The sequence below is a fragment of the Leopardus geoffroyi genome, chromosome E3 (genome assembly GCF_018350155.1).
Source record: "Leopardus geoffroyi isolate Oge1 chromosome E3, O.geoffroyi_Oge1_pat1.0, whole genome shotgun sequence".
Lineage (NCBI taxonomy): Eukaryota > Metazoa > Chordata > Mammalia > Carnivora > Felidae > Leopardus > Leopardus geoffroyi.
Genome location: NC_059340.1, coordinates 9,860,961 through 9,888,718, shown reverse-complemented (window position 1 = coordinate 9,888,718; position 27,758 = coordinate 9,860,961). Strand labels below are relative to the sequence as shown.

Below are 27,758 nucleotides of genomic sequence, written 5' to 3'. Positions count from 1 at the left end.
ACGACCTAATGCAAATTACTTCTCAAATATTAGATCATTATATTTCTTGGAGAGATTTTTGTAAAATGCAGTTTTCCTTCATTTTAGAGAAACTCTTAACCCAAACTTAAAACTCAAAATTGTTAAAGAAATTAATATATAGCTCAAAGTTTCACAGGTATTTTCATATTGCGCATTGTATTAAGTGTTAGATTGTAGTACTTAGTAGAAAGATCTAGTTTTAGTAAATTTTGTAAATACCCACATGAGGGCAGTTGTATTTGAGAGCAGTAAATGTGAAGTCCGGATCTTCAGATCTGGGGGGAGAGTTTCCAGCAGGAGGAGAGACTGATTTTATGATGTTCAAAAGCTTAATGGCTGTCTTTAGAAATCAGGTTTCCGTAGTTCTAGCTCTCAAGAAAGGATGGACATCAGTCCCTTCACTTCCAGCGCATCCTGGCGGATGTTGTTGCTTCATGTTCCCTCATTCAGGCATGGCAAGGTCACTTCAGAGTCACTTGACTCAAGACTACAGGGTCATGTGTTCTATTGCAGGGAAAGTGCCTGCAGGGTAAAGAGGGCAGAATGGGAGCAAGGGACAGGAGCCATGAGAGTATTACTACAGGCTTCACATTGGCTTAAGATCCGTCTGTATTCATGTCCTAATGGTAGATAGGAGCTGGTTTACAAAAAAGTTAATCATGTTTGACATTTGAAGCCTCCAGGGGTAAGTTTATGGTTTTATATGTTTCAGTTGTCTCTACTTCACTACAGATGTACAAGAAGTAAATTGTTTGATAGTTATTCAGTGCTCCCATTCCATTCTAAGTTGCCACACTCCGAACCTTGGACCGTGCAGCTGTTCAGCTGCATAGAGAGCAATTATCTCAGATGATGTGCTGTACATAAGATGTTTAAGAGAAACTAGCACCTGCTGTACATTGGCTATATTCAATATGCAGCATCTGTGTTATTAGTTGTTGGCTTTGGCACTGTGTCCCACTGAGGTTTGAAAGTAGGAATTGGGTATTTACTATATTCAACCAAATGTTTTAATTTTTTTTAGGTAAGAAAGCAAACCTAGGCAAAAACGTAAGCATGAACGTACAACCTGGCCCATCAGCAGAAGTTGCTGTGGAGACCACCATACCCAAACAAGGACAGAATCTATGGTAATGTGAGCATTTATCTGGTTGCTCTATTTTTTTTTTTTCACGTTAAAATATTTTAGGGACACCTAGGTGGCTCAGTCGGTTGAGCTTCTGACTTGATTTTGGCTCAGGTCATGATCTCACAGTTCGTGAGATCAGGCCCTGCGTCAGGCTCCACACTGACAGCGTGGAGCCTGCTTGGGATTCTCTCTCCCTCCTTCTCTGCTCCTTCCCTGATCACACGCCTGTGTGCACATGTTCACACTCTCTCCCAAGATAATAAATTAAGAAAAAGAAGGAAAATATTTAATATAGTGATACCAGTGATTATTAAGATCATTTTGTATGACTTTGATTTCTTGAATATGTAAACTCATTGCTTTAAAAGCACGCTTTTTTTTTTTTTTTTTGGATAATAATATATTTTTTCTAAGCTTTGGAATTTTATTTCCCCCTTATAAAGTAACTGTGTATGTTCTATAATAGATCTTATGTTATGTTGGCAGTGCTTTTGATTCTGGGAATAGATTTAGGATTTTCATCTTTATTAATTAAAGAATAAAATATTGTATACATAGTAATAATCTTTTGTGTCAGTTCTCTTTCAGGCAGGGAGCTAGGTTTTGAGAGGGTCCCTTTCACTTTGTGATTGCATTAACTGTTCCACCTCTGATCCACCTTTTGGTTTAATGACCTTTTATCTTTTAGTTTTGTATATAAGTTTACTCTTTTGAAGGTGTGTGACAGCTGTGCTTATTAACTTTATAAAATTTGTCTATTTTAGTAGGAAACATTGGCTTCAATATTCTAGGGTAAACTTAACATTACACTTCATGGAAATAGTAAATTATTCTACTTGTAAGCAAGTTTGGAATTCTCTCCCAACTCCCACCAACAACCTTAGATCTCTGTAGATCTCTTTCTTAGTATTTGATTGTTTTTCAGAGTCACTAGGTCTGTTTTGCTCCTTGCAGGTTTTTATGTGATAGTCAGAAGGAACTGGATGAGTTGCTAAACTGCCTTCACCCTCAGGGAATAAGAGAAAGTCAACTTAAAGAGAGACTGGAAAAGAGGTAAGGTCTTTCATCTTGCTCCTCACAGCTTCTCTTCAGCATTTAAATATCTTAGGGGATCTTTGTTTGTTTATTCATAAAAGCTATTAAAATACATTTCGGAAGTATTCTGTCAATATTGAAAATAGCCAAAAAATGCAAACAACCTAAATGTCCTTCAGCTGACGGATGAGCAAAATGTAGCATCGCCGTATATTGAGCGACAAAAGAAAGTACTGGTACATGCTACAACGTGGCTGAAACGGTGGAGTCAAAGAAGCTAGGTAAACAGACACATGTTTTAGGATTCCATTTGTGTAAGACTTTCAGAATAGACAACTCCATAGAGACAAAATATACAGGTGCTTTCCAGTGGGTGGGGGACGGGGAGAATTGGGAGTGACTGCTCACAGGTGTGGGATTTCTTCATGAGGTGATGGGAGTCTCGGAATTAGGTAGTTTTGATGGTTCCACAACATAAAAGCCACTGAAGTGTATGCTTTAAAATGGTGAGTTTAATGTTAATGTGAATTGTCTTAAAAAGCCCCTCAAAACAAAAACTGTCTACATCTGAGATTTGCTAGTGTCCGTCCTGCTCTAGCCATTGTTCCTGTCAAAGACAGGGCAAAGTTTTGGCTTAAGGCTGCCTTTAGTGTCAAGTGCACGCTTTCATGGTTTAATTTAGGTTTGGTTGAAGAGAGAAGGAAAATGCCATTCAATACATTGCAAGTTCTCCATACTTTTGTGAGTGATGGTGGGTACAGTATACTAGTTTTAGTCTCCTACTTAATGTGGAGATTAATTAAAATTGCATTCTGAATCATGGTGTTTTACTATAGATATGACGAGGCAAATTAAGAAAAACAAGGAAAAATGTCAATACATAGAATCACAAAGGAATGTAGTTCTGTGACTTTCCTTCTGTTTGGGTAAAGTATTTTTGATAGTTGGAATTAAAAACAAAACTTAAACTTTTTTCTTTTGTTGAACATTAAAAAAATCTCACATATCTTGTTTTGCTGATTTTGAACTTTTTAAAGGCTATCAAGCATATGTGGTCTTTGAGATGTAATGTTTTTTAGTTAGCATTCTTATACTAAAAAATCATTGTGTTTAAGTGAAGTATAGTTGATATACAGTATACTAGTTTCAGGTTCCATCCGTGATTTTTATAACTGAACGCCCATCATTTTCCTTTCTATATATGATTCTGTGAATTTGTGTAATCTTTGTGAATCTCATTTATCTGTTCTCTTGTTGGTGGTTATTTGAGTTTCCTTTAGGATGGCCAAGGGGATAAGGATAGGATAATGTATCACAAACCATTTGAGGTTCAAATTTATAAAACAAAAATGTATATGCTCTTTTCAAGAAAATAAGTGATGGAGGATATAGAGTGTGCACTCAATTATCTCAATAAAAAAGGAATTTAAAAACAAAATGATAGATACCAGGCCAACTGGAAACAGAGAAGTGAAGTTTTTTGTTATATCCATCAACATTTATAAAAGATAATCATATACTCAGCCACAAAAGCAATCTCAACAGATGTAAGGGGTGCCTGGGTGGCTCAGTTGGTTAAGCGTCTGACTTTGGCTCAGGTCATGATCTCACAGTTTGTGAGTTCAAGCCCGGCATCGGGCACTGTGCTCACAGCTCAGAGCCTGGAGGCTGCTTCAGATTCTGTGTCTCCGTCTCTCTGTGCCCCTACCCGTTCATGTTCTGTCTCTCCCTCTCCCTGTCTCAAAAATAAACATTAAAAAAATTTTTTTAAAAAGTAATTTCAGGATACGTTCTCTGATCAGATTATGATAAAGTTAGAAATAAATTCTTTAAAGATAACCAAAGGATCTTAACTGAAAGTTAAATGTATTCCTAGATAACGTATCAAAGAAGAAAATAAAAGGGAATTCTAGAAAGCAAGGAAAGGGAAATCTTTCTTTGTAAGAAAACCCATGGGATACAGGGAAGGTTGTATTCAGAGGAAAATAATATTAAAAGTGCTTGGAATGAATGAAATGGAAACTTAGTCTAACTCAACGGAGATGACCTTGAGCTTTAGTTTTCATTTTGTTGTAAGAAGCCAACAGAGAAGAGAGTCTGCTGCTGGGACTTCAGCAGGTTAATCTGTAGTGTGAGAGTGAACTTGAAGGTCCTTCTATAGGGTCTCTGCTCAGTTTCATGTTTTTTTCTATGTTGTAAGGAATTCCAGGCAGGTGATTTAAAGTTATCTCAGGTTGGTAGCAATTCCTGGCAGCTGACATGAGCAAGTGCACATTCTTTGTGGAGAAATAAGCTTCAAACCAGGCCTCAAAGAATTTCCACAGATAGAAATCCAAGAAACTCAAGGTAAAAAGGTCAAAACAAAACCCAGACCAGGAAATGTGAATGAGAGCCAGGTATGAGAATGAATGAGAGCACTTCAGATACTGGGATTATCAAATACAGAATAAAAGAAGGGTGTTTTTAAAATGAATAAGAAAAATTTGAGAATTTGTGCAAGAAACCGTGGGTCTGAAGAAACACCCAGGAGAGATGAAAACAGTCTGAGTAAGTCTTCTAGAAATGAGACCTGCCATTCAAGTCGTTGAAATTTATAGACCGTTTTGAAATGTTCCTTTATTTCCCCTTCCCTCTACCCCAACTTTTCTAGGTACCAGGACATTATTCATTCTATTCATCTGGCCCGGAAGCCAAATTTGGGTCTAAAATCCTGTGATGGCAACCAGGAGCTTTTAAACTTTCTTCGTAGTGATCTCATTGAAGTTGCAACAAGGTTACAAAAGGGGGGACTTGGTTATGTGGAAGAAACATCAGAATTTGAAGCTCGGGTAAGAACATAAACACCCAATGAAATCTGTTACTTATGTAAACTCAATTCGGAATTGTGCCCTGATGTTCTTGACTTCCCCAGATGACCCCGGAAATCACATGTGGGTTTGTCCTAAAAGACCTGTGGAACCAAAAATTCTCTGTGTACATGTGGTATTTTTCCTTTGATATCTGGAAAATCTCATCATACACTTAGATCCTTTGTTCAAAAAGAGTTTTTCTATTTTTTTTTTAAAAGATGTTATTTTTAATTTCTACACCCATTGTGGGGCTTGAATCCACAACCCTGAGATCAAGAGTCAGACACTCCACCAACTGAGCCAAGCTCTCCAAAAATCTCTTTTCTATTAAGTTGAATAGAAAACTGGTTTTGGAGTCACAGTTCTGGAACATTGCTTAACGTATCTGTTATTTAACATTCCCATGTAATTGGTGCCTATGCTTTAAGGTCTGAAACATGTTTGTATATTCCCATTTGTCCATCCTTGTCACTGATTGGCTCAGAAGGGTTTGCTTAATGTTGGGTAGCACTGGTGCTGGTGAATGGATACATTTCAAGGCCCATTTACGGTCTTGTCATTTACTGCTCCAAAAGACTGTCACGTGCTGTGGATGAACCAGTTCAGGAGACCCCATGTTCCACGTGAGGTAGGTTTAGATACCACAGCCTGAGAGAAGATTGGAAAATACTATCCATCAGTTGTTGTAAAGTGCTTTTTACTGATTTTAAATGATAAAGTCCATATAACTCCAAAGGTAATAACATTTGTGGGTCTTTTCAAATTATACGTATGCATTAAACGTGTATTAGTTGTGTGATTTTTTTTATGAGCAGTTGCATCTTTTCTCCCCATTTTTCCTAATTTACAAATACATTCCATTGTTCTCAGTCTTTATATTACTTTGGGGTACATAATAACGGTAGGAGTTGATAGGGTAGATGTCTTACAGCCAGACTTCCATATTTCTGTGTCTTTACTATTAGAATTAGTAAAACATATATGCAGCTTTCTCTCCTTTTATTTATTTATTTATTTATTTATTTATTTATTTATTTATTTATTAATTAAAGTAATCTCCATGCGCAGTGTGGAGCTCACACTCCCCATCCTAAAATGCAGAGTCTTTTGCTCCACTGACTGAGCCAGCCAGGAACCCCCAGCCTTTTCTCTGTAATTTGGTTATGAATGCGTGGCACATTTCCTGAGAAAAAGGATTTAAACATCTTTGTTGTTCTTAATGATGTTTTTAAAGAATTCTTCAACCCTAAAGGATTTTGCCAGTTTCAAAATCAACATACACTTTTTTGTTTATTTAGCAAATATTTATCCATTGCCTGCTTTGTGCCAGACCCAGGCTCACACCTTACTAACATTGGGTTGCCATCATTCATCTTTATTTCTTTGTTGTTCTAAAATGCTATCTCTAATTGACATGTTTTGTGTGACTGAGAAGGTAGTGTTCACTTAAGCGCATGCTTTGAATCAAAATGATTTCCTTATCCAGGACATAAATGAGAGGCTTAGGTGAAAAAGTATGGAAAGCATATTTACCTGGCTTATATAGTTGGTAAGCCGGTGGGTCAGGTAATGTTTATTTTCCTTCTCATTTTCTCTCTGCCTTGAGACTGCAGTTTGTACATAGTAGGTACTCAATTGCTGAGTGAATGAATGACTTCTTGAGTGGAGCAAGTTTCAGCATCCCGTGGGTCCCATTGCCAGGGAAAGTAATAAGTTGCTTTTCAATGTATAAACCACCCACTGAACTGAGGCATAGAGGTAAATTCATGCTATGTGACCCATTTGGGGCCCAGGTTGATTTTAATTTAGTTGAGGATAGTCTCCTCGCATCTTGGCCTTTCATTCATTCTGGTGTTTCCATCATTTCCTGTAGGTGATCTCATTAGAGAAACTGAAGGATTTTGGTGAGTGTGTGATTGCCCTACAAGCCAGTGTCATAAAGAAGTTTCTCCAAGGCTTCATGGCTCCCAAACAAAAGAGAAGAAAACTCCAAAGCGAAGATTCAGCAAAGACAGAAGAGGTGGATGAAGAGAAGAAAATGGCAGAGGAAGCAAAGGTATTTTGTTCATGAAGATGCAGTTTCATGACTATGGAAGAGTGCGGTCTGGTTTTAAAATGGTCCGACCCTGTGATTTTACCTTCTGTAAAGTACTGTTCCTGCACCAGTGGTCCATTTTTATCACTTTCACTAAATTTTGTGATTTTCAGATTCGTCTGTGGAGCAGAGCTGGATAATGGCTCAGAGTGTCCCCAGCCCCTTTTGCCAGAGCTGATTTCTTTTTAAAAGGTGGTAGCAGTTTTTAAGTTTTCAAAAATGGTAGAATACTCGTAATGAGCACTTAGTCATTTTAGCCATTTCTATGCTCTTTGTCAGTTGTGTGTCGAGTACCTACAGTATTATGTAGCCATCTCCCCTATCCATCTCCAGAACCTTTTTACCTTTGCAAGCTGACACTCTGCTCCTTAAAGACTGAACTACCCATTTCACTCTCCCCTCAATCCCTGGCAACCACCACTTTCTTTCTGTGTCTGAATTCAACTAGTCTGAGCCCCATTACATAGAAGTGGAATCATGCTATTTGTCCTTCTGCGACTGGTTTATTTAACTTAGCATAACGTCTTCAAAGCTCATCTGTGTTATAGTATGTGCCAGAATTTCCCTTTTAAGACTGAGTAATAGTCCATTCTGTGTATATACCACATTCCATATTCATCCGTCCATGCACACTTGGGTAACTTCCACCTTTTGGCTCTAGTGGGTGATGCTGCTGTGGGCCTTGAGAGCTTGCTGGGAGCCTCTAGCAGGGGAGTGCCACTGTATACCCTTGACTGAAGAATGGTCCTGCTCTATGGGGGGAAGGTTCAGGAGGGCTGTACAGTGAGGGAGGAAGGATACACTCAGCTAGCCCACCACATGTGCCAGATCCGTCCTGGAGAACTGGCATGACAGATACTGCAGCCGGTGGCCCTCACATCCAGTAATGCTGCTTTAAACACCAGTGTACAGCTATCTGTTCTAGTTCTTACTTGCAGTTCTTTTGGCTGTATACCTAGAAGTAGAATTGCTGCATCATTATAGTAATTCTGGTTAATTTTTTCAAGAACGGTCATGTTTTCCATAGAAGCTGCACCATTTTACATGCCCATCAGCAGTGCACAAGGGCTCTGATTTCTCCGCATTCTTGCCAACACTTGGTATTTTCTGTTTCTTTGGTTGCAGTCATCCTGATGGGTGTGAAGTGATCTCTTGTGGTTTTGATTTGCATTCCCCTAATGATTAGTGATGTTGAGCAATGTTTTTGTTGGCCTTTTGTCTGTCTTCTTGGGGGAAATGTTGCTTTGAGTCCTTTGGCTGCTTTTTAATTGGGTTGTATATTTTTCACTGTTGAGTTATGTAGGTTCTTTATACGTTCTGGGTATTAATCCTTTATCACATGTGTGATTTGCTAATATATTCTCGCATCCTGTGCGCTGCCTTTTACTTCTCTTGGTGATGTCCATTGATGTGTAAAAGTTCTAAAGTTTGACAAAATTCACTTTACCTGTTGTTTCTTTTGCTGCTTCTGCTTTTAGTGTCACATCCAGGAAATATTGCCAAATCCAGTGTCAACAAATCCAATGTCCTTCCCCTCTGTTTTCTTCTACAGGTTTTAGAGTTTGAGCTCTTACACTTAAATCTTTGATCCAGGGGCACCCGTGGGGACTCAGTCAGTTAAGCACCTGACTCTTGATTTCGGCTCAGGTCATGATATCGTGGTTCATGGGTTCGAGCCCCGCGTTGGGCTCTGTGCTGACAGCGTGGAGTCTCTCCCCCTCTTTCTGCCCCTCCCTAGCTTGTGCACACGGGTGTGTGTGCGCGCGTGCTCTCTCTCTCTCTCTCTCTCTCTCTCAAAAAAATTAATAATTAAATGAATTTTTTATTCATATTGAGTTAATTTTTGTAGAGTAAGGGTCTAACCTCAGTTTTTTGCATGTGGATATCCAGTTTTTTTGGTTTTTAAGTTTTAAAAGTAACATGCTCATTGTAAGTAAATCCAGTGTGAGAGGTACCGTAAAACATGAAACCACTCCTGTCCTGGTGTTGCTCCCCAAGGATATCAGTCTTTAGTACTTTGGTGTGTTTTCTGTATACATATGAAGATAGTTTTATGGCAGTTGTACAGAATGGAGTCATCTGCATAATGTTCTGCGATTTTTCACCCCCTCAGCATAATCTCTGTCTGTCTGCTTTCAGTCCATATAGATCCACATGACACTGTTTTCTCAGTATCTTAATTCCTTACTGATGAAATGTCTCTGGTTTTTCTTTATTAGAATAATTAGCTCCATTTTTTTTGTTTTGTCTATTAGATTTCTGCTTAAGATTACTTAGGAAGAAAATAATTTGAAAACACTACATGAAGGGAGTGATCCCAGGCATTATCCCATAGAAGAACACTTTTCCCTGTTTTTGATTTTTCTCCACTCCCTCATTTCCTTCTGTTCACAAACATCTGGTAAAGACTTGCCTTGTGCCAGTCGTGTGGGAAGTCTGGAGGTCATGGTGATGAGTAGAAGCCAGAAGTCCTTGCCCTCAAGGAGTCCCGCTGGCATGGGAAGGATGGTCTTGGTGGCATCCGAGCGCTGATGAGAAAGTGCAGGAGCCAGCCTGCCTGTGAGGGGTACCTAGGGCAAAGCGGGGCCGGAGGAGAGGCCATGTCAGCTGGGTTTTGAAGAATAAGTAGGAGTTAATCCAGTCGTGGAAGGGCACATAGGCTTCGTTAGATTGAGCTGACATTGGCTTTCTCCTCACGGGCCAGCCGGTCTTTGTTTTCCCTCCAAATTGATACAGAACACAGAATGAGTTTACTCTCTAAAGCTTCTCAGGTATTTGTACACTGTTGTCAAGTTACCCTCCGTTTCTTCCTCAGGCCAAGGGTGAAGCATGATAAAAGGATGCTTTTGGGAAGGAGGTAAGCAGAGCAGAGAGCTAAGATTCAGTCCGATAAAGGTTTAACTATTTTTTTTAAATGTTTTTATTTATTTTTGAGAGAGAGAGAGAGAGAGAGAGAGAGAGAGAGAGAGAGACACCGTGAGTGGGGAGGGGCAGGGAGGGAGGGAGACACAGAATCTGAAGCAGGCTCCAGGCTCCAAGCTGTCAGCACAGTGCCCGACACAGGGCTCAAACCCATGAACTGTGAGATCTTGACTTGAGCCGCAGTCGGATGCTTAACAGACTGAGCCACCCAGGCACCCCAATAAAGGTTTAACTATTAATTCATGACTTAGATTCAAACACTCCACACATGTTGGTATCTTCCTGGGATTTAGTTTCCACTTCTCTGTGTTCTCTTTTGATGGTGGCACGGCATTCAGGTAAGCTTCTAGATGAAGTCTAAGATGTTAGATGGTTAATAGTCTCCTTTGCTAAGTCTTTTCTCATTAGGCCTCAGTTTTAGCCTTGCTGAGTACTGCATGGGCTTTATTTTTAACTGTATCCAGAAGAGTCTCTTTCTTGATGTGATGTTCCCTTGACATTTCTTTGCCAGTAACAGTTTCTCATTGCGCAGCAGTAGCTATAGAATTCTTGTCAAAAGTTCTTTTTTAATATTCCTCCCCATAGCAAAGTAACCTCTTTTTAGCTTGTCATATGAGACTTCATTCTTAACTTGATCGGGGAGGAAAATATGAGCGTTTTGCTGGTTTAACCTTGGGGCCCAGACACATGGTACACAAATGGAAAGCATGGAAGAGTTTCTTGGAAAATCAATTAGGTTGCCTACTAAGTAGTTCAACAATGTTCTCCATTAAAATGGCATTATGCCCTGCCTGCAGTTCCCGACCAAAGGTCAGCTTTGCCACAACTCTGAAATTTTCCACTGCCCTTTGCTTTGAAGGTTTCCACTTGCACAGGCTAGGGTTTTTCAGCTGGCACTAGGTGGTTGCTTGAACTAATATCAGTCTTTAAAATGGGCTTCAGTTTCCTTACTTACAAAAGTAGATGGTTTCTCGAATGCCTTTTTGTAATAGTTGATGATTTCAGATATTTAATGTTTATTTAATTTTTTTTTTTGCATTAAGTGGGAAAGCCGTTGTATAAATTGGCAAAATCCTGAGTTCTTTTAGGCTATTTACTTTGGATGCATTTGTCCCTAAACTTGATTATCTGTTTTTCCATTTTAAATGTTCTTTTGTGGAAGAATATGGTTGAAAGCCTTGTCATATCCTAGCCAAGATAGGATATTGCCTTTTTACTGTTAGTGAAAGGATTAATGGGAACTTTGTAGGTAAGCTGGCTTCCCCTTGATTCTGTTACATCCACTTCTCCCTAGGGACCAATTTTATTTAAACATGCTAGAGATTTGAATTTTCCATCAGAATAATGTGTTTAGCCTCCAGCAGCATTGTAAGACCTAGAGGATTTACTGGATACCACCAGTGTCGAATGTCAAAACTTTGTTGCCACTGTATATCTGTTTTGAAAACAGTGTCTTTAAAAGCACAACAAAAAACCCAGTGTCTTGAATATGGTGTGGGGTTTTTGTTTTAATGTGCTGGACTGTTTGGAAGTTTTTACGGTGACAGGAGAACAGGATGGTCTTTCAAATCTTGAATGCCTAATGTTTTGCCCTCAAAATTAGAGGTTGGTTGGAATGTAGGCTGGTCTAAGTGGATAACTCTGGGTTTAATAGGATGCTAGTGATTATCCAGTATCTATGATGTCAAGAGCACTGGGATTGGGGATCTAGAAATGTGAAGGAGACCTGGCCTCAAATCGCTATGAGACTTCGGGCAAAAATAGTAAATGAAGATTATACAAATGTGCACATATGTTCATAGCAGTATTATTTATAATAGCCCAAAAATGGAAATACCCCAGATGTCCCTCAACTGATGAATGGATAGACAAAATGTGAATTATCCATTCAGTGGTTATTATTCAGCAGTTAAAATGGAATGAAGTATTGTTATATGCTATGATGTGGATGGACCTAGAAAAATTATGCTCAGTAAAAGAAGTCAGTCACAAAAGGCCACACAAAAGGTATACAGAATGTCCAGAATAAGAGAATCTCTAGACCAAAAGTGAATTAGTGGTTGCCTAGGTCTGGGGAAGTGGTGGGTTAGGGTGGAGGATGTGGAGTGGCTACTAGTGGGGTGCAGAGATTCTTTCGGGGGTGCTGCAAATGTTCTAGAGTTAAGATTATGCCGCTAGTTGTACAGCTCTGCAAATACATGAAAAACCATTGTTTTCTTTACAGGTGAACTTGTTAACATAAATTATGTCTCAAGTCTGTATTAAAATGAGGTTAAGTAAGCCTATTTCCAGGATCTTCCAAAAATTTTTTTTTATTTTAACGAGGCCAGATGTGCTATTGAGCACTCAAATCTTGTAATTCATAGGAAATAGTAAAAAAAAAAAAGAGGGTACTATATGCTAATAGGACTCTTGAATGCTCTCGTGCGTCTGTCCACTAGAGGACAGCAAAGCCCATTTGAGCCATTTCTGTCTGTTAGGGCACTCTTTTTAAGGACTGAATCTTTTTTTTTTTTTTTTTTTTTTAATGTTTACTTATTTTTTAGAGAGAGACCGAACATGAGCGGGGGAGGGGCAGAGAGCGAGGAAGACAGAATCTGAAGCAGGCTTCAGGCTCTGAGCTGTCAGCACCGAGTATGACGCGGGGCTCAAACTCAGGAACTGCACGATCATGACCTGAGCCAAAGTCAGATGCTTAACCGACTGGGCCACCCAGGTGCCCCTGAACCTAAAATTCTTAAATTTGTATTCCATTGAAGGCATGTGGGTTGTTACCATGCTACAAGAATCTGTGTACCATAGGTCAGCTCTCCCTGGCATCATGGGAACAGCCCAGCCCAGCGAGGCAAGCTGCGATTGTGGACTTCACATTTTACTGAGGAGCTCTGAGGAGGGAAGGAAGGAAATTGTACTGTATTTTGAAGGCAGATGTTGAAATTATCTGCAGTGGAGGTTGGAGTAAGGAATGAGCCAGATTCTACTAGAATTTTAGCTGCCCCTTAAATAGACTTTTTGTTGTATTTATATTACGTATTCTTGTTATTCATGAATTGATACACACAGGGCTCTCTGTGGTTCTCTGTTTCCATAAGAAAGAGAAAGGGCAGCCTTTGTTCCCCACTCTCAAACCTCACACCACAGCTTCAGAAGTAGCTCAACTGTCTTTGTCCCTTGGCAGCTCTATTTTAAAGCCTGTGGGCTTCCAGGATAACTAGCCTTTCCTATAAGATAAAGACTATATTACTTAAAATAGACCTCTGCCTAGGGTAGAGCAGAGATGTGCAGCAGTGGTATTGTTAGTCAGTTAGGCCTGGTAGCCAAGTTGTAAAAGCAGTAGGCATCGCTCCTTGAATTTGAGTTCAGTTACGGCCAGGTTGGCCGGGTTAAGCAATAGGATCCCCACAAGGTGGATGACAGTAGGATGACCTAATCTCTCAGCTTCCGGTGTAGCTCCCAAGCTTTCCCTTGTCCATCGCTGCTGTGTTTTCTGACTGTCTGAGAATGATAATCCCTTTAGAGGCATTTGTTTATGCAGATGCTTACCTCATCATTGAGGTAAGAAATGCTTTGAAGATATAAACACCTTTTGATTAATGAAACAGTAATACAAATAAAGGAATTATCCAAAAATGGCATTTCTGGTTTTCCTTAGAATGTATATTTTATAGGAGAGAGGGTTGTGTTTATCATTGAATTTTTTTTTAAGTTTATTTATTTTGAGAGAGGGCACACATGCGTGCTAGTGAGAGAGGGACAGAAGGAGAGGGAGAGCAAGAATCCCAAGCAGGCTCCACACCGTCAGCGCAGAGCCCAATGCAGGCTCAATCTCGTGAACCTTAGATCGTGACCTGAGCTGAAATCGAGTCAAGAGTTGGACACTTAACCGACTGAGCCACCCAGGTGCCCCTGTTGTTGAGAGTTTTAACCCCTCCTCCCCCTTCCTAACTGTGTTTTCCCTGGCTTATTCTGAATTAATTTGCATTTTCTGAAGATGGGAAGAGGCAGTGCTTATTATGCTGAGAGTAACTCCCAGGAAGAAGTGAGTCTGAGCCCTGGGCCTCTGAAATTTTCACTTACAAGTTGGTGATAAAGTCAAGAGGAATACTTCAGATCAGTGCATAGTATTTTTAAGTGTTGGGGCGCTTGGGTGGCTCAGTCGGTTAAGTGGCTGACTTCGGCTCAGGTCATGATCTCAGTTTGTGGGTTTGGGTCTGCATCGGGCTCTGTGCTGACAGCTCAGAACCTGAAGTCTGCTTCGGATTCTGTGTCTCCCTCTCTGACCCTCCTCTGCTCACACTCTCTCTCTCCAAAATGAATAAACATTTAAAAAAAAATTAAAATATTTTTTACGTGTTGTAGAATGTTTCATAGAGAGTATTTACTATAATTTCCAGACCTGTAAACTGGGGTTGTGGCACATAACGCAGAAACCGATCATCTTGTTGACCAGAGTTGCAGTAGCTACATGACGTCACTGCACGCTTAGCATGTACACAAGTGTTCGTGCTTTTAAATGACACTCACTCTTTAAGTGGATTTCACTGGAAGAGACAGGTGTCTGATCACCCTCCCCCGCCCCCCATCCCCTGCCTTAATTCTTTATGTAACCTTTGGTAAGTTTTTTCCACTCTTCAGAGCCTTGATTTCTTCCATAAACTAAATGGGTGAGACTGGAAAAGTCCTAGGAGATAAATGTATCCAGCATTCTCTCACCCCTCCACCTGTTCCTGAGGCTGTCAGTTCATGCTCTCCGGCAGCATTTCGCCAACAGTCTGCATGTCATGTCCTTGAGGTCGCTGTGGCAGCGCTGACCTGATGTGGTCTCTGTTTAGGTTGCGTCTGCTCTGGAGAAATGGAAGACAGCAATCCGTGAAGCTCAGACTTTTTCCAGAATGCATGTTCTACTTGGGATGCTTGATGCCTGTATCAAGTGGGATATGTCAGCAGAAAATGCTAGATGCAAAGTTTGTCGAAAGAAAGGTATATTTAAATCAGTGTTGTGTGTCTGAGTGTAATAGGGACTGGGGCTTCCATTCCAAAGATATTTCCCCCCCTGAAGATTTCTGTGCACAACTTTCAAGTGTAATGGAACAGAATTTGCCTTTTTCTAGAGATCTGTAAAATGCTGCCCTTTGAAGTAACATGACAGCAAATCAGAGAAAACCCTTTGTTCCTCAGTTTTGAATATAAGAGCGGTTTATCTTGCCAATCTTTAAATTTTCTACAGGGAACAAAATTAACCTACAATTTTAAATCTGAGTTTTTAGTCATCCATGAAGTAAGATATTCTACCAGCAGAGGGCAGTATTTGTGCATTGGGAAGAATACTCAGGTTTGGGCCAACTGTCACAGTCCTACAGAGCAAGGCGTTTGGGACTCTTTAATGCTTTTAGCTTTCAGAGCCCGTGTAAAAGGAACTTAATGACTAATAGCCCTCAAGTGCCTTCTCAGTGGCTGAAGTTATTTTGTGAACTAGGTCAGGATTTAATTCTCTTCCCAAGGATGAAAAGATCCTGTGTAAAACCCATCAGTTGCTCTCAACATTGTTTTAGAATAAACGTTCTAGAGGGAAGTGACCATGTCAGGTTGATTGCATATATTTTGAAACCGAGTGATTTAAGAGAACGATATCAGATGGGTATCGAGGAAGAGGATGGATAGGAAATGTTAATACTTCACGGGGGATTTGTTTCTTAGTGGGAGAGGAGCAGTGACATTTCTTGCTAGGACTTGGTATTTGCTGCCACTTTGTAAATGTTTTAACTGTCCTCTCCTAGATGGAGTTGGATTTGGGGATAGAAGTCAGAAGACCTGAGTGTTAAATTACCAGTAGTGTAGTTATGCTTCATTTCTTCTCAGAAATGACTGCATTTTTTCTAAAAAGGGATAACAGTTTGCTAGACTGTTGGCTCCCCTATGGCGTTAATGGAGGGTGAGTGGCTCTTTGTTACAGCTTGCCAACCATTGCTGTGCTCCCGACAGTGCTCTACAAGTTTATCTCCTTGCAGGTGAGGATGACAAACTGATCTTGTGTGATGAATGTAACAAAGCCTTCCACCTGTTTTGTCTGAGGCCAGCCCTCTATGAGGTGCCAGATGGTGAGTGGCAGTGCCCCGCTTGCCAGCCTGCTACTGCCAGGCGCAACTCCCGTGGCAGGTGAGAATTTCTTCTTTTAAAAACAGATGAAATGGCTGGTTTATAATTAAGCTTTAGTTATTCAAACTGAATTATTCTAAGGAGCTGTAAGTTCATCTTTTGCGTATGGAGCCTGATCATTTAAGGTATTACAGTAAGAGCTCAAAGGACTCTGATTTCACTTTAGCTTAATGTTGACATTTCTCATCTTCATTGTGAGACACGTTCTGTGTCTTCTTGATCCTGCCTAGCATTTTGTCTCCTTTTGCCTTTTACTTCCACTTGGGCCACTTCTTGATTTGCGATCACTTCTGCAACCACCCACCACTAAAAATCCCGAAACTCCTGATCTTCCTTACGCATACCTGTTGTTTTCCTTCCTGATCATGATTACAACTTTGCTGTCAACTTGAAAGTCTTCCTCTCTCTCAACTTCCATGCTCATTTGCCAGACATTATCTGTGTGTCCAGACGTCTTACAAAATCAGTCATCTGCTGTGTACTCTCCATGGTCCCTGCTGTCATTTGGCCCTCCTGTCTCTCTCATCTGGGCTCCTCCAGTGGCTTCTTAATTCCTTACCTCCAATCTTTCCCCCTCTTATTCGTCCAGCTTTTGTGGTGATACCAGCACAGTTTACATAAGGCAGAGATCTGTTCGTGTTACTCTCCTGTTTAAAAACCTTAATTTTTCCACTGCCTCTAGAAATACAGTCCAAATTCCTGGGCCTAATTTTTGAGATTGTTATAGAATGCTGGTCTTTGTTGTTGTTGTTGTTGTTGTTGTTGTTGTTTATTTATTTTGAGAGAGACAGAGACAGCATAAGTAGGGCAGGGGCAGAGAGAGAAAGAGAGAGGGAATCCCAAGTAGGCTCCACACTGTCAGCACAGAGCTCAATGCAGGGCTGAAACTCATGAAACCGTGAGATCATGACTTGAGCTGAACCCAGTAGTTGGACACTTAACTAACTGAGCTCTAGGTGCCCCCAGTCTGTGTTAAAAAAATTTTTTTTTTAACATTTATTTATTTTTGAGAACGAGAGAGAGAACATGACCAGGGGAGGGGCAGAGAGAGGAAAAGGAGGCAGAGAATCCAAAGCAGGCTCCAGGCTCCATGCTGACAGCTGAGAGCCTGACGTGGGGTCCCTCCCCGGTCTGTTTTTATGAGCCCTTATTCCCATTTTGTGTGCTTGTTACAGACTGTTCATTGGGTATCCTTGCCTCTGTGTGTTCCTCCTAGCTGGGAATATTCCCTCTCCCCAGTACTGAGGGAACTGTCTATGGCCTACCTAAAATTTCACTTTTTTGAAGTGTTTTTGTATTCGTAAAATTAGTTGTTCCTCCTCTGTGTTCCAAGTGAGCATCCAGTCTCGCAGTCTTTGGTGCATCGTGCCTCCATGATTAGGCGTACAAGTGACTGTCTTCCAGGAGATTGCTGCTGCCCTGAGAGTGGAGGTGGTGCTTTGTTCACCACCCTGACCCCCACAAGGCCGAACACCGGGGCCTTGTAAAGAGGAGATGCCTTCATACTGGCCAAGTTAATCCCGTTGTTTCCCACATTGCAATTGGAGGTTGTGAAAGGGCAGCTTCTGGGTGCTCTGGCTTGGTCTCCGAGAGGGCAGAGCTGTTTGATCCTGACCCCATGTGACAGCGTTACTCAGTTATTTCTCACTCCGCTCCAGCCACACTGAGAGCCGAGTAAGGCACACTCCTCTGAAATGGCGGGGCTTTAGACCAGCTGTTCAGAGCTGGGATTAGCATTGCTTTGATGTTGTGGTCATCTGTAAGCTGTCCCACTCCTGGAACGGGGCCGTCAAGGTGGAGTAACACCTGTCTGGGCTGCTCGTTCGTTCAGTCTGCCCCAAGGTCGGGAGCAACTTTTCATATCTGAAATGTTACGTTACCTGGCTGATTCTGTTGAGACAAAAGAAACAGGTTTTGTGTTGTTTTATGTGAGGAGAGGTGGGGTTGTATTTTGGGCTTGATTTCTGGTGCTCTTGGTGTCTCATCCAAAGCATTTATGGCCTCGTTGGGGAGAGATGCCGTTGAAGCTTAGGCTTTCGTTCTGCTTCCCGTGTCCTGGCCTTGTCATCAAACCTGCCTAGTTGGTGAAGAGGAGAAAGCTACAGGGGTGTGGGAATTCATCCTTCCTCAGGAGCGCTTAGGCCTAGAACCACGGTCCTTCCCTACGTGCTTTTCCCTCCCCACAGGAATTACACTGAAGAGTCTGCCTCTGAGGACAGTGAAGAGGATGAGAGCAATGAAGAGGAGGAAGAGGAGGAGGAGGAGGAGGAGGAAGAAGATTATGAGGTGGCTGGTTTGCGATGTAAGTATTCAGTTTGCCTTCATAGTTGACCTCACAGTTTTCCAGGCTGCCTTAGGAAGACTGCGTTGGCAGCGGACCCCCACCCAGCATTGCTCTCACATGTTGTGGCTGTGGGGTGGGTGACTCCACTGCCATGGTTTCAAATGGGTTTTCAAGATGCCATTTAACCACTTTCCTAGTGGGAGGTTGGATCAGCCCTATGGTAGGTCCAGTTGGTCCAAGATTGAGTGGAATTCAAGCCCCCAAGTGTGTTGATGACGAGTCTCCTGATTCAAACCTCTCAGTGTATGGGGACAGTGGGGACAATGGGTAAGGAAGGTCTAGGCCCATTGTCATCTCTTAACGGTTGTTTTAGCCTCTGGTGCAGTGCTGCTGTCAGAGAAGTGATTTTTTTCTCTGGTTACAGTGATTTTTCTCATTTATGTGGCATGCAGGTCTATAGGTTTGCCGGTTTTATTTATTTATTTATTTATTTATTTATTTTTTTCAACGTTTATTTATTTTTGGGACAAAGAGAGACAGAGCATGAACGGGGGAGGGGCAGAGAGAGAGGGAGACACAGAATCGGAAACAGGCTCCAGGCTCTGAGCCATCAGCCCAGAGCCCGACGCGGGGCTCGAACTCACGGACCGCGAGATCGTGACCTGGCTGAAGTCGGACGCTTAACCGACTGCGCCACCCAGGTGCCCCAGGTTTGCTGGTTTTAAAAAGAGAAGACTTGTTTTCTCATGGGTTAGGGTGGTTGTGTGGAAGGTTCAGATCTGTTTCTCACTAGATGCCAGCAGGAGCCAGAGTTGGGGAGGCCTCATCATTTACACTTTACTTCGTTGACTCTCTCACTTCTATGATGGTCATTTTTCATGAGTCCTTTTCATGATTAAGCCTAAAGTCCTGCAGTCTAGACTTTCAACAGCCTTCTCCTTTGCAGAGTATATACCCTTCCTTGTAGGTTGGTAGAAAAGAGACCACGAGTCAAGATTTTGATGAGCTTTTGAACAGATGATACAGTTCCCAAGATCACAGCACTCTGAACATTCACATCTTGGTATAGAGTCTGAGAAGGTGTTTGGTGTGACCAGTCTTCTGGCGGTGGTGCTGCTAAAACCTTGAGAGGTTTGGGTGTGCCCGCCTGCCCCCATCTTCCCAGTCCTGCAGGGCTCTAATTTGAGACCCATTAATTTCTCTCATTCCTATAGGGTTTTTTTTTTTGTTTGTTTTGTTTTTTTTAATTTATTCCTCAGGCATAATTTTCCAGTTATCTAGGGTAAGGAGACACGTAGTCCCTTACAAGAAGAGACTTCATCTGCTGGCTAGAGAGTGCAGTTCGGGTGCACAGTTGTCTGGGAATAGATTCTGAATGTAACAGTGTACTCATTTGGTTTGTTTTCGGAGTAGTGGATGCTTTCGCTTGTGAGTTATCTTCTCTTTCCAAGGAATTGTTCTCTCTCCAGGTTTCTAGGTTCTTGTTTGCCAAAAGGGTCTAGGAAATATTAGTATACCTCTGAGCCCTTTGTCTGCTGCACCTTTTAGGCCACCAAAGATGTGTTCCTTAGTACAGCTTGAGGCCCTGGGTTGGTGGCTGTCTAACATTTTGAGTTTCATCCTTGGTGTCAGTTTTTTATTCTCTCTTTCAAGCCTGGTCTTGAGCTTAGAGACCTTAAAATAGCTTATGAAGGGTTATCAGGGTCCAAAAGTGAATGTAAAACACTGTTTATTGATTCTTTGTGTCACTGACTGTGTATACCCCCGTCTCTGTCCACATGTCACCTCCCTGTGTTCAGTGGAGAAGCTTTGAGCTAATCCTTATGGAGCATCGCTCCTGGAGGACATACTGAGAAATGTTGGTTTGTCTGACATTGACCACCTGTTGTAAACCTGAGACACAGGTCATCTTGGGGGTCTTTGTATTCTTTATTGTTCCTTTCGGGGTTGTGGGCAAGGGCCCTTGTGGAAGTGGCCTGGTCCACTGTCTGTGGTTTTCAGAAATGCAAGAAAGCTGGACTAGGGTAAGCTAGAAATTGGATTCGATGAGGGAGACTTTGCATAGGTATCTGCTTTTCTCTGAGAAGGTTGTGGTGAATGTAGGATTCCTTGGGGAACTAGGAAATGTTCTACGTTCAGAGTCCCCCTCCACGTAAGGACGTACGTTGACAGGCTGAGCTGGGGCTGTGGGAATTCCAGGCAGACCTGTTAGCAGACGGCCTCTCCTCCTGGGTGAGTCAGCTCACCACTGACTCGTTCGTTCCCAGGAGTGACTGTGAACAGTGGGGCAGAGAGAGCCGTTCTGAAGAGAGCCTGCCAAAGAGACTCTTAGCAGGTCTTTGGCAGTTGATGAAAGCTATCCGTTCATCTCCTTCTCTACCTTTAAAGTGTCCTGTTAGGTAAGGCAAGAGAGAAACTGTAAGAGCTCCTTACAACCACGGGGAGCCGTTGCTTTGCTCGACTGGGTGCTCTTCCCATTCCATAGATGTGTTCCCTTCTTCCTCAGCTGTTCGACTCCAAATCCATGTTTTCTATTTCAGTGAGACCTCGAAAGACTGTCCGGGGCAAGCATGGTGTCATCCCTCCTGCAGCGAGGCCAGGACGACGGCCAGGCAAGAAGCCTCATCCTGCTAGGAAGTCTCGGCCGAAGGTACCACCTGTGGACGACGCTGAGGTGGAGGAGCTGGTAAGTGATTTCTCCCCTTCCCTCCAACCCCCCCCCTCCCCCGCCAGTGTGCAACAGGTGGAAGCCTCCCCCTGGCGCCCCCCTCCCCAACTTTGCAGGCTGCTGCGTGTGGCAGATGGGTGGGCCTGGAGGCAGCAGGCCCTCCGGGAGCAGCTATGTCCGGCATTCCCCTGCTGTAGCCTGCAGATATCGTCTCCCCTAGTTAATAGGCAGCCTGTGACTTGTTAGGGATTTTAAAATAGTATCCATGTGTCTCCAGTGGCTCAGAGGGGCTGGGTCTCCATTGTGGGAATGTCAGCAATGTCGGAGCCTCACTCACTCTTGAGTCTTTTGCCGACAGTTGTCGTGGAGGGGTGTTACCCTCCCCTCTGCTCCCCCAACCAATGTAATTTTAGTGGTTTTACTTCAGATTTTACTTGAGCTTCCAAGAACAATGAAGGGGCTCTTGAAAATTAACTTATTCTGACAGAGCAAATTGGGGTTGGGGGCATAAAGTGAGCCTCTCGGGAGCTCGGGGGCATTATGAGATCCTTCTGCTGGCCCGACCCTAACTAACTCTTCAAGCCCGTGGCTCTGACCACTGTGAGCCGCAGCAGTGATAACTCCCTGGAGGGGACACCCGCCCTTGCCTCCTCAGCCGCTTAGCTCCCACATGCCTGCAGCAGGAGAGCCCAGGAAAGGAGTCATGTCTCTCGCTTTTCTTCCCTCAGGCCCTCCACCCCCGCAGAGTTAGCCGCCAGTGGTCACTGTAACCAGTCCAGCTCTCCGCACTTGCTGTCTTATACCCCTCCATGGTGTGCACATAATCCCAGGTCCATCTGCTCTCAGGCCGCCGTCCTGGTGACAGTGGCCTCTCTAGCTGACCTCCAGCAGGACGGCTGTAATACGGCAACTGCTGCCTGCCCTCTGTTGCTCCCTTTGCAGGGAGGAGGCAAGTGGGCTGATGGGAAGACGCCTGCCCCCTGGCTGAGCGCACTCCCTGACTTGAATGTCAGATGTTGACTATCTCTGCTCCAAGAAAATGGTTGAACTCCTTTTTTTTTTTTTTTTTTTTTTTTTAAAAAAAGCAGATACACACATTTTCTGTTCCGTCCACTCTTCTCTTGGACCTGTAATAACATGTCTCTCTTTTTTGGTGCCAGGTACTCCAGACCAAGCGGAGCTCCCGGAGGCAAAGCCTGGAGTTGCAGAAGTGTGAAGAGATCCTCCACAAGATTGTGAAGTACCGCTTCAGCTGGCCTTTCAGGTGGGCTTTGTGTCTCCAGCACAGGGAAGCAGGACCCACCTTGTGGGTTCTCAGAGCGTGCAGAGAGGCAGCTGGCCCGGGGCGTGCTGAGCGGAGGCCGTGGGATCCACCCCGATCCCTTTGTTTAGGACATGTGTGAGTGGTGGAGGAGTTAGCTTCCCAAACTGGTAAGGGACAGCACTTTGTACAAGGTGGACGCACCTCTTCTCCACCTGCCAGCTGGCCGATCTCCGCAGGGGTGGGCGTTGTGGGAGCAGTGGTTTGATAACAAGGTTTGTGTCTGTTCTCAAGGCTACGTTCACATCTCCATTTGGTTCTCTTCCACAGGGAGCCGGTGACCAGAGACGAGGCCGAGGATTACTATGATGTCATCACCCACCCCATGGACTTCCAGACAATGCAGAACAAATGTTCCTGTGGGAGCTACCGCTCTGTGCAGGAGTTTCTTACTGACATGAAGCAAGTGTTTACCAATGCTGAGCTCTACAACTGCCGGGGCAGCCATGTGCTAAACTGTATGGTGAAGACAGAACAGTGTCTGGTGGCTCTGTTGCATAAACACCTTCCTGGCCACCCATATGTCCGCAGGAAACGCAAGAAGTTTCCCGATCGGCTTGCTGAAGATGAAGGGGACAGTGAGTCAGAGCCCATTGGACAGTCCAGGGGACGAAGGCAGAAGAAATAGAGAGGCAGGGCCCTGGTAAGGGAGCTGAGGTGGGGGGAATGGAGAGAGCTGGGGAGGGTGAGCAGGGGGTGGGAGAGGAAGGCGGACAGGAGTGTGGAAGGGAGGGAGTCACGGGGAGTCCCGAAGTGCCCGTCATCCCGAGCTTCTGCCGCCCTCCCCAGCTCTCCAGAGGGCCCTCCGCACGCAGAGCTCTTTGGAGAACCTGCTCTTGGGTGGTCTCTGCCCAGAGACACGGCGGGTGATAGACGAGGGCCTTGGCCCTGAAAGTGTCCAGGGAGGGGCTGGGGGTACAGCCCTTGTCGTGAGCCCCCGTCCTTTAACCTTCTTTCCCGGGGTCCCTCTCGCTTTGGCCACCACAACAGTGCCAAGCCTCTGGTCTCTAGGGGAGGGGTTACTGCATTACATAGAAGGATGGGGGGTAATCAGGCCAACTGGGGAGGTGGTGTTGATTTTTTTTAATCTGTATTTACACCCAGTCTTGTATCTTCAAGCCAGTCCTCTGTGTCTCGCTCCCCCTCCCTCAGGTGACGCTATCAGTGAGTGCCACACCACGTTCTGTATTCACCAGCATCATGAGACACTTGTGCTCCTTTGAGTTGCTCTTGGGAGAGTAAAGGGACACGTCCCGGAGCCATTCCTGAATCTAACCCCTCCCCCTCTTTGTGATCGCTCTCTCCCTGCTCCCACCCCACCCCACCTCACCCCCTCAGAAAAAAAAAAAAAAAAAAAAAAAAACTTAAAAAAAAAAAACTAAAAAAAAAACCCCACAAAAAACCTAAGGCACTTCACTTAGAGACTGGAGTCCTGCTTATAATCATGCGTATAACCTTTACTTCAATGGGTCTGGCCAGAGGGGTGTTGGAGCCCAGCCCACCCACGTACCAGACAAGCTCTTAGGGGAGAAGAAAAGCAGGAAGAATTTAAATGTTTAATTTTTTTTAATTGACTTTTCTAGTTATTAAAAGTTGCTTGTTTCAGCAGTGATATTGTATAAAGAACATCTTGTAAGATATTTCTGTCATCTTGCTTTGGCACATGTACAGTACAGTTTATATGATAACGTGTTCGCTTTACTTTGCCCCGTCTCCTCCCTCAGCCCATCCTCTCTCCTTCAGAGAAGCCGGGCTGGAGGGTCATCGGGGCAGGTGGTGGGACCTGGGGGGGAAGGGCTGTCCCTCTGCCTGCCCCGACCGCCAATTCTGCCGCCTCCATCTACAGCCGCCACCTCCCGCCTCCCCCCACCGTGTCCCCACGAAGCTGAATCTTGCCAGTCCACCAGCTGCGCGTGGGGTGGGAGTGGGGGGGTGTGGAGGAGCTCTGCCGGCCCTTCCGCAAGGAGTCTGGCGTTAGTGGCTCTGGTTGGGCAGGACTTCCTAGTCTTCTTTCCCTTTTATGGCAGATTTTGATAAAATGCAAAACAGGGTTTAATTTTCTTTTCTACCAGCTTTGAATTTAGCAAATGTGAGCACCTCAGCTCTTCTGTAACTATTTAAGTTAAGGGAAAACATGTCCACCAAGGGGATTGCAGCTCCTAGAACTTGAGAATAAAGCCTCTTAATACTGAATTTCAAGGTGTGTTCCCTGTCTCGTCCCGCCTACCCTGCCCAGAGACCCGGGGGGGGGGGGGGGGGGGATTTGCTCCAGTGGCTGCTGGATAGGTTTACTGTCCCTTCTCCCACAGGTTCGGAGTTAGCACTGACGCTACAGTTCCGTGATCCCAGCCACCAACACCTCCCCCTGCCTCTTACCCTAGAGCCAGTCTGTTCTTGTTAACAGTGAGAATCCTGTGTTCCCACTTCAGTGACACCTGAATTGTTTGTTGTTTTTTTTTTTTTTTTTTTAATTGTCTTTAAGGAGGAAGGGCCCCGTTCAAGGGTAAACTTGTAATAAATTGGAATTTCAAATAAACATTATGTACTTGTGTTTATAAAGAAGCAGCAGTTCTGGTGAATCTTTCTTTGTGTTTGTGGGGGCGGTAGTGGCACACGTGGCCCCCAGGGCTCTTTCCCGGAGCTGAGAGGACTTCTGACCATCTTTTTAACCACAGGCCACATCCATTTGCATTTCTTTGCTTCCTGGAGAGATTTCTGGTGCCCAGTAATCAGAGTGTGACTCTCAAGCTTCTGGCCTGGTCTCTGAAACCCCCAAAATTGTCATTGGAAATTTCCGGCGGGGGGGGGGGGGGGCGGCGCCTGGGTGGCTCAATTGGTTAAGCGTCTGACTCTTGATGTTGGCTCAGGTCATGATCTCATGGTTTTGTGAGTTCGAGCCCCGCATCAGGCTCTGTGTTCTGACTGCTCGGAGCCTGCTTGGGATTCTCCCTCTCTCCCTGCCCCCCTGCCCCAGCGCGCGCTCTCTCTCTCTCTCTCTCTCTCTCTTAAAACAAACTTTAAAAACATTTTTCTAGTAATTAGGGACAAATATTTCTTTTTTTTTCTTTTAAAAATTTTTTTTTTTTCAACGTTTATTTATGTTTGGGACAGAGAGAGACAGAGCATGAACGGGGGAGGGGCAGAGAGAGAGGGAGACACAGAATCGGAAGCAGGCTCCAGGCTCTGAGCCATCAGCCCAGAGCCTGACGCGGGGCTCGAACTCCCGGACCGGGAGATCGTGACCTGGCTGAAGTCGGACGCTTAACCGACTGCGCCACCCAGGCGCCCCAAGGGACAAATATTTCTAAAGGCTTAGCTGGGAATTTGGGGCTGGAAGAATTAAGTTAGGGGTAATTGCTGACATTAAAAAAAATTTTTTTTAATGTTTATTTTTGACAGAGACCGAGCATGAGCGGAGGAGGGGCAGAGAGAGAGGGAGACACAGATTCCAAAGCAGGCTCCAGGCTCCAAGCTGTCAGCACAGAGCCCGACACGGGGCTCTAACTCACAAGCTGTGAGATCATGACCTTAGCCGAAGTCAGACGCTCAACCAACTGAGCCACCCAGGCATCCTAGACATTTTAAAACACTTCTTTTCCAGGAAAATTTCAAACATAACGCAAAAAGAGTGAAAATATGAATTCCCTTATACTCTGCTTCATCAGTTCTACCACATAAGCAATTTTATTTATGTCTCCATTTTTTATGCTGGGCGTTTTTATCAAGTCAGAGTGGTTGGTTCAGTAGGTCACTACTAGGTGACCTAGGGCTAGGTGGCAATCTGCTTCTGGAATTCAAAGATTTTGCAGAGCACACTCTGTGAACCCCTTGACCAAGAAGGGACACTGCCGACTCCTGACCACCTGAACCTGGGGCAGCGTTGGCTAAAATGGGCAGAAAAAGGAGAAACCAAAACCCTGGGTTGCTCTGTGGAGTCCACACTCGGGGAGTGTGAGCTCCGAGCCAGGCCCCTGGCTTGAGTGAGCAGTTTGCCCCAAGGTCAGCTCCGGTCTGACGAGTGCTCAGGCTCTGGGGAAGGGAGCTGTGGGCCTCTGTGCATTTCCTACACGGTCATAGCGGGACTCGGCTCGGCCACTTCTGTGATGTCCTCTCCTCAGTGGGCTTCTCAGGCTCCCCTAGGATGGTGTTCCGGGGGCCACGTCTTCTTGAGGTCAGCACCCTGGTCCTGTTAAACCATCAGCCCATCCTCCCTGCTGTGGGCGTGACCTCGGGGAGCCGCCTAACTTCCTTTGACTACTGCAAGAGGGGACAAGAGAACTTTTCCTCCTGAGAACTGGGGTCTGAGGCATTGCTCCTGGGAATCAACGGAGACCTTTCCCCCATCCTGCCTGCGCTTTCTCCTCAGACCCCATCCCCAGAGGATGGGGGAGGGTGCTGCGGTGTTTGGGGAAGGCGGGGGGCGGGGGGGGGGGTGGCGGGGAACGGTGTGTGGCAGTGAGGTGGTATCTGGATTGCCGGGAGCCAGGGCCTCTTTAGCAGGATATTGAGAAACTCCAACCGGGTGGGAAGAGAAGTTTCCACCACTGCCCCTGCCCGGAGCCTTCAGACCTTCAGACCTTTTCACACTCAGGGCAGTCCTGGAGTTTCTGCCTCCGGGGTGTGGCCGTGAGCAGCCACTGACACTCTGGGGCCTCTCCTCAGGCTGACCTTGGTCAAGATCACCACCACCAATTCCTGTGAACTTTGAATCATTTCCTTGGAACTAATAGGTCAGGGCTAAGCAGTTCCCTTAACTTGGGTCTCCCACGCACAAGCCCAGCAGGGAGGGGCCGGGGATACACAGTGACTGGCCAGCAGGTGTTGCTTTCCGAGACACTTCCCTTGGGCTCTGGAATTTCCTTTTGGGGGCTGGTTGGGGGGGGTGTTTCTCTGGACAAAACCACGCTAAGTTATAACACCCGCCATCCCTTGCCCATCCAGGTGGAATCCGTGGCACGGTGGAAATCACAAAGGCTCTGGAGGCTGCACGCTACCTGGCTGTGTGACCTTGAGCCAGCCAAGCACTCAACACTTCCCATCTGGAAAATGGGGAGAGAAGGATCTAATGGAGGACTTCTGTAAAAGGTCTTTAATAAACGATTCCTTCCTTCTCTCCCAGGGTCTGGGACCTTCCAGTGTCCCCAAGTGCTGAGAGGCTGCTGGCAGAGCCCCTTACCCTCCATCACCCCCCTCCCAGTTGTCCTGGGAGCCCAAATTTTTTCCGCTGGGTGGGACTTAGTCAAGCATCATCTCTCCCAGGGCCGCTGACTGGCAAGGG

At 44.5% G+C, this 27,758-nt stretch overlaps 1 protein-coding gene across 2 annotated transcripts in view; it reads left to right on the top strand.

Annotated features, from left to right (window-relative positions):
- The window catches only part of BAZ1B (bromodomain adjacent to zinc finger domain 1B), a 76,267-nt gene extending 48,735 nt beyond the window's left edge, over positions 1-27,532 (top strand). The window contains exons 10-20 of one of the 2 annotated variants that reach the window (XM_045461622.1): positions 1,046-1,151; positions 2,105-2,203; positions 4,836-5,013; positions 6,908-7,090; positions 14,884-15,031; positions 16,060-16,207; positions 18,394-18,509; positions 21,032-21,177; positions 22,320-22,423; positions 22,751-23,123; positions 27,422-27,532. In XM_045461622.1, the coding sequence (XP_045317578.1) occupies positions 1,046-1,151; positions 2,105-2,203; positions 4,836-5,013; positions 6,908-7,090; positions 14,884-15,031; positions 16,060-16,207; positions 18,394-18,509; positions 21,032-21,177; positions 22,320-22,423; positions 22,751-23,108 (1,586 nt within the window). In that variant the 3' untranslated portion in view covers positions 23,109-23,123; positions 27,422-27,532. Of the gene's footprint in view, positions 1-1,045; positions 1,152-2,104; positions 2,204-4,835; positions 5,014-6,907; positions 7,091-14,883; positions 15,032-16,059; positions 16,208-18,393; positions 18,510-21,031; positions 21,178-22,319; positions 22,424-22,750; positions 24,674-27,421 lie in introns of those variants that run through there. The other variant, XM_045461621.1, reaches the window with a different exon arrangement.
- Positions 27,533-27,758: the final 226 nt, after the last annotated feature.